This window comes from Ursus maritimus, unplaced genomic scaffold (assembly GCF_017311325.1).
Source record: "Ursus maritimus isolate PB19 unplaced genomic scaffold, ASM1731132v1 scaffold_31, whole genome shotgun sequence".
NCBI lineage: Eukaryota > Metazoa > Chordata > Mammalia > Carnivora > Ursidae > Ursus > Ursus maritimus.
In genome coordinates, this window is record NW_024425675.1 from 4,217,138 (window position 1) to 4,231,156 (window position 14,019).

The 14,019-nt window shown below is 42.6% G+C and overlaps 1 protein-coding gene and 1 long non-coding RNA gene across 7 annotated transcripts in view; one reads left to right on the forward strand and one right to left on the reverse strand.

The window, feature by feature from the left end:
* Positions 1 to 7,087, forward strand: part of NRP1 (neuropilin 1) — a 134,872-nt gene extending 127,785 nt beyond the window's left edge. For all 4 annotated transcript variants that reach the window (XM_040645270.1, XM_008683906.2, XM_008683907.2 and 1 more), the window contains exons 16-17: positions 2,080 to 2,130; positions 4,211 to 7,087. In XM_040645270.1, the coding sequence (XP_040501204.1) occupies positions 2,080 to 2,130; positions 4,211 to 4,500 (341 nt within the window). In that variant the 3' untranslated portion in view covers positions 4,501 to 7,087. The remainder of the gene's footprint in view (positions 1 to 2,079; positions 2,131 to 4,210) is intronic.
* LOC121106294 overlaps positions 1 to 14,019 on the reverse strand; it is a 101,968-nt gene that overhangs the window by 12,727 nt on the left and 75,222 nt on the right. For all 3 annotated transcript variants that reach the window (XR_005838896.1, XR_005838894.1, XR_005838895.1), the window contains one exon: positions 4,489 to 9,194. This is a non-coding gene — a long non-coding RNA (uncharacterized LOC121106294). The remainder of the gene's footprint in view (positions 1 to 4,488; positions 9,195 to 14,019) is intronic.

The window sequence follows — 14,019 nt, forward strand, 5'->3', positions numbered from 1 at the left end:
CATAAAACGAGGTCGGTTTACCTTTAGCTACCCCATTCCCTAACCTCGTTCATTTAGTGTCTGCTTGGAACCTGCAAAACCACGTAAATAATGTGAAATCCAAAAACCATAGCTAAAAAGAAAGAGTCACCAAAAAAAAAAAAAAAGATAAAAAAGAAAGACTCACAGCTTACAGGCTAAATATACCATGCCAAAACATTTTGATGAAAAGTGGAAAACTCAGACGTCTGGATAATTCCGAATATCTAGGTGTATAAACAAAACAGCAGGTCTTTGAAAATTTTGAGCACAGTGAACTTAATTAAGATTACATTGTTGATGAATCATAGAGGCCATAATTCTTTGCTTTATTACAAATAAGTAGATGTTTCTGACTCTAAAAATAGTTGAAAGAACTCAAAAGAATAAATGAAATTTTGAGACCTTGCTTAGTACTACCGAGTGTACGGTATGTGTTGGTCTGGTATATGGATGAAAGTTGACGTCGGAAACCAACTTGTATTCCACGGTTCTTGATGTATAATTATAAATAGCGTCACTAATGGCAATGTAATAGCACAGTAATTAGTCTTAAGCTCCATTTGCTACACTTCAACTTTTACTATATATCATATAATAGGATGTTAATTATAACAAAATGGAATAAGCCTATTGGGCAAATTTAAGACAAAGGAGGTCTGTTGGCAGTAATGGGTTTTTGGTCATTTCAGCAATTTACAAAGCTTTTATTATACAATATATCGAATATATGTAACCCTAAAGTGGCAATAATTTGATACAGTCAATTAAAGAAATTAGGGGAAAAGAGCAGTGAATGAAGATCTGCCTCTTTGTACCATGTAAGGGAATGTACCTAATGTCACACTACTCAGCCGGTCTTCGCAGGAAATGATAAGACCTAAGATGTCAGTTGACATTACGCTCCAGGTTGCCCATGCCCAAGTCTACACTGTTGTTAAAATATGCATTTCATGTAGTTACACAGTGTGCGTGCAATGCCACTGCTTTCCTATTCCAAAATGAAAATGAGGTGTTTGGAATGTGAGCGCGAACTCCATAAATGAAAACAAAGAAATAAAATTGAATTCCATTCGACAAGTTTTAACGGACTGCATACTGTACGCAAAGCAGCACCCAAGTGCTCCAGTGAATATATGAGGGATAAGACGATTCAATGAGCCTTTTTCTTTTCATGGAACTGGTCCACATGGCTGTAGTTGTTGCTGGGCATCGTGCTCAGAAAGTCACAACTAAAGCACCAGCAAAATACGCTATGTTGCTGTCCCAGTAAAAAGATGTCTAAGGTGATTGTATAATGAGTCATCACATATGTATCCTTGAATACTTGGCTATGGACGCTAGGAGACTATCAACTATTTATCAGTTATCCACACATTTATGCAACAAATATTTATTGAGGCACCTTTTCAGTTCTGGACACTGTTATAAATGTTGGGAATATGGCAGTCAGTAAAGTACCTGAAACTTTCTGCCCTCGCCTCAAGACCACTGGGCTGCTGGGACTCTACTTCTTCCAGAGATTTTATTTATTTTACTTTATTATTATAATTATAATAATATTATTATTATTATTATTATTATTATTATTATTATTTTGGGGGACACAGTGTCTTGCCTCAAAGAGCTTGTAATACTATTTGGGAAAACTAACTAGCCCTCCCAAATTTAGGAAGAAGTTCTCTACAAAAAGCACAAGATGGTAGCCTAAGGCACAACCCCACTACTCTTTTCTGTTTCCATCACCTTTCCCCCACATTCCAGATGCCAGAACGATTACACTCCACTCTTCTCCTGAAACAATACACTCTGCTAACAGCAGTGTTTGCTGGATTTCGATGTGACACCAATTTCCTAGTCCTTTGACACCGCCTCTCCATTATTCTGCAGTTAGGGGGTGGGGTTGGATTGCACTACAAATTCCCAAGGAAATCTAGCAGAACCATTAGTCTGAGTGTGTGTGTGTGTGTGTGTGTGTGTGTGTAAGGGTTTATGTGGTTTGTGTGTATTGGATTTTCTTGGCAGTTCAAATATCTCTTTCAATTTTGTTTGACTTGTCAGAACCAGCAGACCTGGATAAAAGGAACCCAGAAAACAAAATTGATGAAACAGGTAAGTTTATCTTGCTGACCAATTTAAAAAAAAACTTGCCCTGGCTTTCATTATATTTATGAAGCAACTTTCTGGAGCTCTAGGCACTGGTAGATCAAAGCAGGTCAACTAAAATAAATGTCTCTGCCCATGGTGCTGTGCACTGGGCTGTTGCCATGGAGGGCTCTCTTCTTAGCCACCCGGAGATCTAGGGGAGCAGCGGGGCAGGTCCCGCTCCTGTGAGTGGCTGAGCCCCGGGGGAGCGTGCCCGCCCCGGCCCCGCCCTGTCGGAGCTAGAGGATGTCGTAGAGGATAAACAGGTGAAACACTCTCCCTTTACAGCGATGGAAACAGGAAACCAGGGGAGTCCATGACCTACCCAAAGACCGACACTGATTTTCACGCAGTAGTTTGAAACCCAACCTAAATTCTTGTCTGGTTGATATCCTGATATGATCTTTGAGGACCAGAGCCCAATTTTTGTGATAAGCTTCTGTGCTTGATCCTTCTGTTCCCTCGTCCTCGACATGGGCACCCTAACTTCATGATAATGAAGACAGTGATGACGATGGTGGGGAGGATTTCTTGAGGAGCTAGTATGCCCCAAGTACTTTTCAGGTCTTATCTCGTATGTTGTCTGAGGCTTGTGGATCTCCATTCGCAGATGAGGAGGCTGAAAACTTAGAGCAGTGATTGGCTTTCAGTAGCCCAGTTAACTGGGCTGAAATCTGAAATCTGAAAATGTGTGTTTTCCTTGACTACTTTGTGATCAAATCCAGGACACTTGACCAGAGTTGGGCCCTGCCTGATGTTATTTTATTTCTAGAAGCTTCCACCACCACTCCCAGAGAGCAGTTGCGGGTTGTTGGACACTGGCCCCAGCCTCACTCACAGCTGCTGCCAGCAGCTCTGTGTCCTGCCCGTCAGCATCAGTCCCTGTGGCCGGTAGAAATGTGGACCCAGCATAGTCAGTCTGGGACTTGATAGAGACATATAAGGGGGCGCCGTACGAAGCTGTTAATAACATTGACATGCGGCTCATTGGGCTTAGTTGCGCAGCCCATACTGAGATGTCAACTTTATTAGAGGTTGTTTCAAAACAATGTTTCAAGGGAGAGAATATGAATATGCCCCAAGGCTTGTTTTCCTCTGTTTAGGGACTTGCGTCTCCTATTTTTAGTTTTCCTTGATTGGAATCTTTGTTGATCAGAACACCATTAAGTAAACACTATGCATGTTGTGCATTAACATTTTGGTCTCATTTCTAGTACCACGTAATTAGGCTCAAAGCTCCCATGTTAATAATTTCTCATGTTCCACTCTAAAGAAAACATTTCCCCAGTGACGGAACTGCAGAGCAGCGTGACTGTCTCCAGTGAAAGCACCAGTCTGCAAAGATGCTGATTATTAAATGTGTTCTATTCAGCACAACACAGACACGCTCTCTAGCTTTGAGCCATAACCCGCTTTAAATGTCAGCAGCAAGCATCCGCTTTGTTCTGAAAGATCTGTCCTTCTTGAGTGAAACCACAGTGGACTCGGAGGGGGGGAATCTGTTTGACTGGAAGATTTTACATGTGGGGGAGCAAACACGCGTGTGACCCGTGCCTGGACACACTGGAAACGGTGCGACATGCAGGGAGCTTGGAAGGTTTCCTTGGGCCCGGGGTGGGGAGCAGGCAAAGGCACGGGGCATGGTGAAATCCCCCCGCTAACCGAACGTGTGACCAAGCATTTTGCAAAGCTTTAACGACCAGGGACTACAAACACAGATTCCAGTCTAGTGCAGATGGCGGCTGTGCGGAACCTGAATTAGATTAGAACCCTGTTTGCCCAGAATCCGTGGTCTCCGGGTGCTCACCGTTGTGTCAGAATCACGGCACCTCCCATACCTCAGTTCCCAGCGAGTCAGACATAAATGTGGGTGTTTCCTGGCGATGGGGAGCCCAACCCCACTCCAGATCCCCCGCAGGCCCTTGAGGGAGTTCAGACCAACGTGGAGCATGTGATTTGCTTTTTCTCTCCTTTTTCCCTGTTCTTCTGTCTGCTTTCATCTGGTATGTTGGCGGTGCTCACAGGGCCCACTTTGCTTGTCCCCCAGGGAGCACCCCCGGCTACGAAGGCCCAGGAGAAGGCGATGAGAACATCTCCAGGAAGCCGGGCAATGTGCTGAAGACCCTGGATCCCATCCTCATCACCATCATAGCCATGAGCGCCCTGGGGGTCCTCCTGGGCGCCGTGTGCGGGGTGGTGCTCTACTGCGCCTGCTGGCACAACGGCATGTCAGAGAGGAACTTGTCTGCCCTGGAGAACTACAACTTCGAACTCGTGGACGGCGTGAAGTTGAAAAAAGACAAACTGAACACACAGACTACTTACTCGGAGGCATGAAGGCGGGCAGGGGCACAGACAGTCGGAGAACTGCCGTGGAAGGTCAGAACTTGAGCGTGCTGGGAAACTGCTGATCTCTCTCGCTGTCCAGGCTGGGAAGTGCGTTGATGACGCTGAGCCAGGCTTTTCTCAGGAGCTTCGATGAGTATGGCCGACGACAGGAACGAGTTCGCTGTGTTCACAATCGGAATCATGTACAGTCAGCTTTTTTCTGTTGGTTTCATTTGAAGAATCGAATCCAATGCTGGTGTTGAGACCAAGTATGAATGACTTAATAATTCATTTCGACTCTCCCTCCCCTTCTCTCTCCTCCTCCTTTGATGGATTCTTTTCGGAAACTGTGCAAAATCCAAGATGCGGGCACCAAGTGTATTCAGTGGGGCCCTTTTGACGGACATGCTACCTGTAGCCCAGTGCCCAGAATAGAGTAGAAAGCCCGCCCTTCAGTGGACTCCTGAAGCCGTACTTGTGCATAATTGCCCGCGTCGTGCATAGGCAGAGAAGGATTAGGACGTTTTACGTGAACGTATCGCCTCAGTACCGGTATCGTGTGTCAGCTCTGTTTACAAAGCAATACCGTCAGATTTTCTTGATGTTTTCCAGTGTTGTATAAACCTCGTGCTTGTGAACTCCATACAGGAAACTGTGCCATCACCAAACACTGCTGGCAACCGCAATGAAAACTCCTTGGCACTGGCTAGTCTATGTCCTCTCAAGTGCCTTTTTGTTTGTACTGGTTCGCATTGTGTTACATTAACGACCCGCTCCGTTTCTCGCTGGTGAAAGCCCTACTCTTTAATCAAACCCTGGTGGCCCACTGACTAAGAAGAAAGTATATTTTAGTGTGAGATGTCAGCCCCCCGGGATGGCAAGGGCTCCGAAGATTTGGCGATGTGGCTTAATTGCTCTGCTTTTTCCGTAGTTCAATTTCATGTCTCTTGACCCTTTTGTATAAAGCTGCAATATTCTCTCTTATTGGTCTTTCATATGGAATGTATTTTCAAATGTAAACTCTTTCTCTCCTCTCTCTCTCTCTCTCTCTGTCTTTTTTCTCTCTTAGAACTTAAGCATTTGCCATTGTCCAGAAAAGAAACTTGCAGCTTTAACCGGCTGGTAATGGCAAACAATTTTGCTAGACTTTATGTTTAAAAATAAATAAATAAATGAATAAATAAGGGAAATTCCTAACTTTGCCCTCCAAAGTCTAACTTTGGTTTTCTTGTTAACTGGTTAAAGTGACAGTATCTTTTTTCCTTAAGCCCTTTGTCTGTCTGCTCCAATCAAAATGACCTGTGATAGAAGCATTGGTGTTTAAGGAAAGAGTGATAAGCTGAGGGAAGAGGTAATACTAATTGGCTTTCAAGTGAGACCCAAAGGAAGGACTGAATACAATTCTCCAAATATCCAAAAATATGAGATTTTTACATCCAAACCTACAAACTGACCCTTGAGATCCTTCTTGTTTTGCTATTGAATCAGACAAGGGAAGTGGAAGAAAGAACAGTTAATTTAGGAAAGTGACTATAAATCTGAGTGCCTGGGGTGAAGTATTTTAAGATAAGACGGAGAAAGAAAACGAGTAGAGTCAAAACAAATCTTTAAAAACATCCATTTAGGAGCAGCCCTGAAAAAACAGAGACTTGAATGAATGCATCTAGAAACTTCCAGGGGCTCACAAAGAAAAAAGCCTGCGGTGGGGGTGATAAGACGGAAGCCTCCAACAACAGCACAGAGAGGTAAATATCTCATCAGGCAGCATGCGAATTAATCCAAAGAAGGTGTGGTTGTTTTCAGAAGGTTCCTATCAGGCCATGGTATACAGAAGAACTTTTAGATTTTCCTCCCTTCTTACACTGCTGTGGGGTCCCATTCAGATACATTGGTGGGAGTCACATTTGCATCACGGATGGGTCAGTCCATTCATCTTGGTTTAATTGGATTAAGGATGCCTTTTGTTTCCAGGAAAGTATCGATCACTATGAGAAAAGAATAGATTTTTATCCCCAGAGGCATTCATTCACTTGTTAGAATCGTACTGGGATGAAAGCACTAAGTAAGACCTGATTTTTTTTTTAAGGCAACAGACTTAAAGTTGTCCTTAGCCAAGGAAAAATGATACTGCAACTTTAAATTTTAAAGTATCTTGCACTGATAAATATATTTAAAAATTATATGTTTATAAAGTTATTAATTTGTAAAGGCAGTGTTACAAAATGTTCAGTTTATATTGTTTTAGATTGTTTCGTAATTTTTAAAGGTGTAAAATAACGTATTTTTTCTTTATTGAAATCTATAAGACTTTCTGTAGTAAAATGTTTTCATTTTACTGGTATATGATTGCTTCATGTTTTGTACCATCATAAAATTTTGTGCAAATTTTTTTTACAGAAATTTTTATTTTCTATGACAATGTGACACTTGTAAATTGTTGTTTCAAAATGAACAGCGAAGCCTTAACTTTAAATGACATTTGTATTCTCAGACACTGAGTAGCATAAAAACACATAGAATCGAACTGTAACTTCAATCCCAAACTATGACTACTACATTCCAAAGAGACAGTTGAATTAAACATTTTCATAAAATACCCACACCTGATGGCTTTTATTCTATTAGCTTTGTGATTGTTAAAGAAATTGGTATTATTCCAGCATTGGATAACTTTCAAGATTTTTTAAAGTTGTTTTTGAAAAAGTATATCCTAATAAGGAGAGAAGATTAAAAAGACATACCCTGAAAGTTGACAATCAACCCAAATCGGGCGCTATCAGGATAAGGAATAGAGAGTCTAGCCTTATACTTGGAAAGTTTTCAACCCTAAATCTTGTGTCAGAAGCTCTATCACTAATCCACTTGGTAAAGATTTTTTTTTTAATTAAAATTCACAAATACTGTTTGGTGAGTTTTGTTCTCGTAGAAAACGAGTAATAAACTGATAACGGTTATGTGCGTGCCTATGCTACACGTAGGCTTAAGGCAGAGTGGAGCCTGGCATTGCCACTGGCTGTTTGCTAATTCTTGGGAAAATTCCAATTCCATCTGGGACCAAAATAATGGTAATAGTAATAATAATAATAACAACAACAGCAGTAACAACAAAGCAACAGATGGGTTAAGCCAAAGCGTGCTGAGTAGGACCCTTTACAAAACTGGCTCCAACAAAATTGGCCTATACTAAACTCTACTCTCCACAGACCCATAGTTCTTTCTTTACCATCTTCAGATTGTAGGGAAAATTGAAAGCATAAGAACTTCTTGAAAAGTGGGTCGCTAGGCACAGCTCTTGCAGTGAATCAGTATTCCTGCTTCTCTCTGGACATTTTTGCCTTTTGCATCTTCCCAGATTTACCCCAGAATAGGCTATTTTCCCTATTGCGGGGATGTTTAGGACTCTGCTTAGAGAGGAGTCAGAGAGAGACAGAGCTGGGTAATCACTTCACTGAAGTTTTAAAGTCTACCTACCTTCAAGGATGTTTCCAGAAAGCATGATGACTTGCAAGGAGTCTATCAGAATTAATCTAGAGATGCTTCTTGAAAATTGCCAAGGGCCCTTGAGTAACACAATTTCCATTTCATTGTTTGAGAAAGCCTTAAACATACACGCTTTTCACCCCTGGCTAGCTGCTAGGCTAGGTTCTTCTTACTCGGTTAAATGGACTACATCACTGCACAATACTTCCTAAAGTCAGGAATTAAATGTGTCATGAGGGTTGAAACATTTAACTTAAAGCATAAAAATTATTTATTGTTCCATCTCCTGTCTTCCCTAATACCTTATTAATTGCCACACGGGCTGAATCACACTGGGTCCTTTTGCAAATCAAATGGATTTTGTAACATTCCATCATGTTTCTGCTTCCCAATGGTAATTATAGCTGTTGTGTGGCATTACAAAGCAGTTCTGCTAAGAATTAGCTCTATTTCCCTAAACTATATCCACTAAGGGATCTTCACCAGCTTTTCAGCTTGGGGGTTGAGAAAGGGAGTGAAGGGAGCCTCAAAGTAAGTAGAACCGAGCACCCAAAGCAGGCAAGACCAGACTAAATAACCTTTTCAAAAAACTGTTCCAAAGAAACATTGGAAGATGATACAAATGTGAGCATCGTATTACCACATGCGTGTAACATGTTAGCAATACCAGTCCAGTGAACCGATCCTAACATTTTAGGAGAAGAGCAGTAAATTCCACTTCACGAGAATCTTCTATGGCCACGTCATTGTACTTCTTTTTATTGAGAGCATTCGCTATCCTCACAGCAGCTCTGTGAGGAAGCCAAAGTTTAGGGAGGTTGTCACGTGATGAGTTCAGTATGTATCTCATCTCATTTCCCTTTCCATTGCTTCTACCACCTCCCAGCCCTGCATTATCTTGCAAGGTGCTCACATAGGGCCTTGCTGCTCAAAGCTGGCCCAAGAATCGGCGTCAATGGCGGCATCACCTGGACACCTGTTGGAACTACAGAATCTCAGGCCATACCCCAGACGCACCGAGTCATTTTAACAATAACCCCCGATGACCTGTATTTCCACCCATTTGGGTTCGAGAAGGGCCAACATTGTCTGCAGTTACGCTGAACCAGGAGTGTGAGAGTGTGCCTTGCTTCCAATGGTTATTTTGAGACCCTCAACGTTGGGGACACTATCCCTGCAAATTTCACAAAGCACTTTCCAGAAGAGTCCGAGCATGATGCAGCCTGGAAAACAGACAGTAAAATTAGTAAATGGGAAATCCCACTCAGAGCACTTTGTGGCCATTCTGCCTGATTGCTTGGGAGGGATCTACACAGGGGCTTTTCTGAGGGTGGAGAGATAGTGCTGATCAAGTATTTTGCTGGGCGAACATTTGAAAGTGCTGCAGAGCTCAGTGCTCTGTTACTCATCAGAGCGTGGTCAGGGAGAAAAAGGAGGACCAGTTTGTGAAGAGCCAAAGCTTCCTCTCCGAATGAAGTTGCCTTATTCATTCAACACACACAGTTTACTCCTTTACAAAGATGTTGAAATCCTGAACGGTCAAACTACACTGAATCCCATTTAATCCTTCTGTGATGATTTCTAATCTTGTTCCTTAAGGTCCTTGGTACAGGTCATAGAGCTTTGTCGTCAAACAGTGACTCCTGAAGAGGGTTTTCCTCTACAGAAAGATGGTCTCTCTTCTGTAAAGGACGGCATCTGTACAGCTGAATGGAATGGTGCCTGTTACGATACAGGAGTTCAAGAAATGTGTACCGTTTACAGCCGATGCCTACGTGTGTCACTGTCCTGTTCGTGGAGCTGGAAAGCCAGCTTGCTCCAGCAGAGTGCTGCGTTGGGAATGAGCCTGCTGTCCCGTGAGGAGTGCCGAGTCTTGCCCTGGTGCTGTGTGAACAAGACGATTTGCCCACATGGAAAGCAGGCCCTGGTCCCCTGCAATGCTCCTTTCAGTGATGCGGACGTCTCCCCCACCCCGTCATTTCTGACCTGCGCTAATGCCACACCCGTCTTCAGGGCCCCATCATCATCTCGCAGAGTGTAGTGCTGGCAGGGCTGATGATCTTGATGTAATCCTGTCGGGAAGCAGTGCCCTTGTTAATTAGGGCTACCATTTCCCTAAGTTTGTCCAACTTCTGAAAAATCATCAATGTTGATTAAATTGCTTCTTGGCTTTGAATATGTGGTATCTTTAAAGAAGATTCAACTATTATCCTCAGATCTTTCTTGTAATTCTTGTGCTGTGATTCAAGCCTTCCATCTAAAAGGATCTTATTTTTGGAGTCAAACATAATTTTTGTTGGGTCAACTTGTAACCCTCTATGTATTTAAGTCACCTAAATTGTGATTAGTTGTAAGAAGAAATACTCTTTCTGGTATCCAAATAACAAATTAGCCCTTTGATTTAGTATCACCTATGGATTAGGAAGTTTGGGTGGGTGGAGAGGTCCAGGAAGTAACACAGTTCCATCTTTTCCCTGGTCCGTAAGTGTCAGAGCTATGACATCCGATATGTTTGCTATGACTAATGAGCAAGCACATGACTGCAGCTACTTTGCATAAATTTCTCAACTTCTTATCACCATAACCACTACAGTTTCCTGAATGTTCACTGTGTACCAAACTTTACTAGATGCTTCGATCCACCCTTAAAACAGTGTTATGATTTAAGGCTACACAACTGAAGTCCAGAGACGCTGAGAAATATAATTAATGTCACACAACTAGTTAGTAAGTGACATTTCCAAGATTCAAACCCGGATCGAACATTCTAAAGGCTCCTCTAAACCACCTCCCTAGCTGAAGGAAAGGTCTTGTTACCAATGTCAATTGTAAAAGGAATGCTCTGGAATGTATAGAACTGTGATCTTACTTTACTATCGGACCAGGTGTTAGCTTAGGCAAGGCTACGCAGTGGCAAGCAATCAACTCCCATGTATTACTGGCTCAGCACATGAAGGTATCTGTTTTACTTACACGAAGGCTACTGGGAATGGGGTAACTCTGCGGGACACTTGTATTCCAAGCAGTGCCTCAAAAATCTGGGCTGTTTGCCTCCTTCTGCAATACCAACCAGAGCATGTAGCTTCTAGTCTCCGTGCAAGAGAGGACTAGAAATTTGTTCACTGTCTCTTACATGCTACAGCCTGGCATTGACACATGGCCCTAATTTTAAGGGCTCTGACAAAAGTGGGGGAGCACACGTGTGCTCAAGAAGAGGAAGTGTCGCTGCCACAACTTGCAAGGGCAAAGCCACTCTCCTACTGTGGAAGGGAGCTGAGATTAGTCACTATGACTGTCTCCTAGGGAAGTGAGGTCTCTCAGACTAGAAACCTTGCGGAGAGGAATAAGCAAGGGTGAGCAGTCACATGAGATGAGATGTCTCCTATCGAAGACGAGACTCCTGAACGTTGGAGTAGGAGGGGGCATCCTCCATGTGGAGGCAGGCCCGGAGACAGGAAGTGAGGAAACTGGGCTAAGGGCTTATGGAATTATTTCAAACCTTTGGGTCCAAAGAATAGGAACCTTAGGAGACCATACGTGAGAGGTCTCTGTGAGTTTGGGGAGCCCACTTTGTATTTTTCATGTGTTTTGTGTACTTCTATTTGATTTTCCTGTAATATTTACTCATTTAGTCATTTTAGTACTATTTAATAATCTTTAAAGTTCCTATGCATCTCATATCCATATAGGAGACAGGGCAAGGTTTGCGTCCATACGTATTCAAAACAAAAGAAAAGAAGGCAAACCATACCCAGAGCTCTACCTATCCTTCTCCATTGCAGTTCTCATCTCCACTCCTATTATATTTCTTTCCATAGAATTTATCACCTTTTAGCATAGTATATACTTTATTTATGTATGCTATTATCCGTCCACACTAAGAATACAAATTCCATGAGGGCAGTAATAAATATTTGTTGAATAAAGTAGCTGTGGTGAGCAGCTGACATAAGAGAATTTTGATAGAAATGAGACATAAAGACACAAAGTTAGGGACAGGCTTGCCCTATCAGGAGATTCTTCTGGAGCAAGAACTTGGAGGGTTGGTATACCATAGTTTTTTCTTAAAAGAAATTTCTTTCACACCCTTTTTGTTACAGACTTCCTCTATAACAGGATGGCATCTCCCCTAATATTTATCTCCTGCATAAAAACAAGCAATCCTCCTGCCTAAATTTCTCTTTTTCTTATTCCTACCCAATGGCAACATGGTCAGAACGTAAGATTTGTCTCATACCCACCCATCTCCTAATAACCGTGGGAAGATGAACTTCCTAGATATCCTGTTGACGATGGCATATCAGTTTTGCTCTGTGGGGTGCCAACACTGGAGATGAATTTTGGGAACGCAACTGGGCCACCTGCAGGATCAGTGAGGGAAGCAGACATACTCCTGAGTGATACTGCTTGAGGATTCCTGAAAGGTCTCCGGAAACCTAGCTTTGACCCTGCTTCTGATTCCAGAAGAGAGAGGAAGCATAAGCTAGAATTTTCTCTTCTCCCAAGATTTCACTTTATATGTAAAGATGATACTTTCCAAATAATAAAACTGTGGTATGGCTAGAAAACAAGTACAGAATGGAAAAGTTGAGGAAATCCAGGAAGACGAAAAACAAGCAAGATGGACTCTCGGTCTTCTGAGTTAAAATAGCGAATAGTTTTAACGGCCTCACATACGTGCAGGGGAGAGCATTAAGCAAAGAGCAAGACAGAGAACACTGGGAGGGGAGTTTAAATAGTAAAAGAGAAAATAGAGAAAAACTATAATTAAAAAAACCCTGTATCACAAAATTTTCCCTCTCTTGATAACTATGAAAATGAGATTAAAAATAGCAAAAACCAACAAAAATAATCATGAAAAGCAAATAAAACTGGTAATGACTTAAATCTACTTCAATAAACTTCAAAACCTGGAAGGAAACAAACAGAAAAACTCTAGAGTGGCCGGGAGAAGCAGAGGGGTGAATACAGCCTGGCCTCTCACTTGATTCTACCCCAGACGGACATCCGGGTGAGTAGAAGACACACCAAGGACTTTCACTAACAGTGCCAAAAATTGAGTTAAACAAACTCAACGGATGCACTCATCTTTTTTCCTTTTTCAACTGAGAAGTGGAAACGACTTTGGAAACAACATAAAGGGAACACTGGTGGGCTGGGAAGAGGAGGGTACCACGAATCTCTCTGAATTGGGGAAGTCATCTGAAACCCAAGAATACACCCACCTTGCGAATGAGCTACACTCCACCACTAGGTGAAGGGAAACTTGGTGAGGCAGAGTCTGCTGCTTCTCCAGTTTCTTCCTTTAATAATAGAATTCCCATGGGGCGCCTGGGTGGCTCAGGCGTTAAGCGTCTGCCTTCGGCTCAGGGCGTGATCCCAGAGTCCTGGGATCGAGCCCCGCATCAGGCTCCTCCACTGAGAGCCTGCTTCTTCCTCTCCACTTCCCCTGCCTGTGTTCCCTCTCTAGCTGGCTGTCTGTCTCTCTGTCAAATAAATAAATAAAATCTTAAAAAAAAAATAATAGAATTCCCAAATTTCACCTGTACACAGGACTGCCCAGAAGAAAGACTACATTTCCCAGCCCTGCCTTGCAGCTAAGTGTGGCCATGTGACTATGTTCTAGCCAATCATAAGGAAGAAGTGATGCTAGGTGCCACAAGCATGCCCTTTGCGTCCTCTTTCTCCCTTTGCACTGGTTGGGTGCGGGTGTGCTGTAAGAGCTGAGCGCCACCGTAACGCATAGAAAGTCTGACAGACAACTAGATAGGAAATTCCCAAATCCCTCACACTGCAGAGCGGCTGCTGCCTCTGTACCACCAACCTGGACCGCTTACATTCAAGTACTCAAGTCAGAGAAATACAGCACACGTTTCCATGTTACGTAAATCACTGTTGTTTTGACCTTCGTAGCTGTTTCAGTATCACATCTAACACCGGATTAGATACGTAATTTAGAACTTTTAACAAAATCTTAGAAGAGAGAACTGAGCCCAGATATTGATCAACAGCGCACACCAATGGAGAAGACCTTGCTTCCTTTCTCAT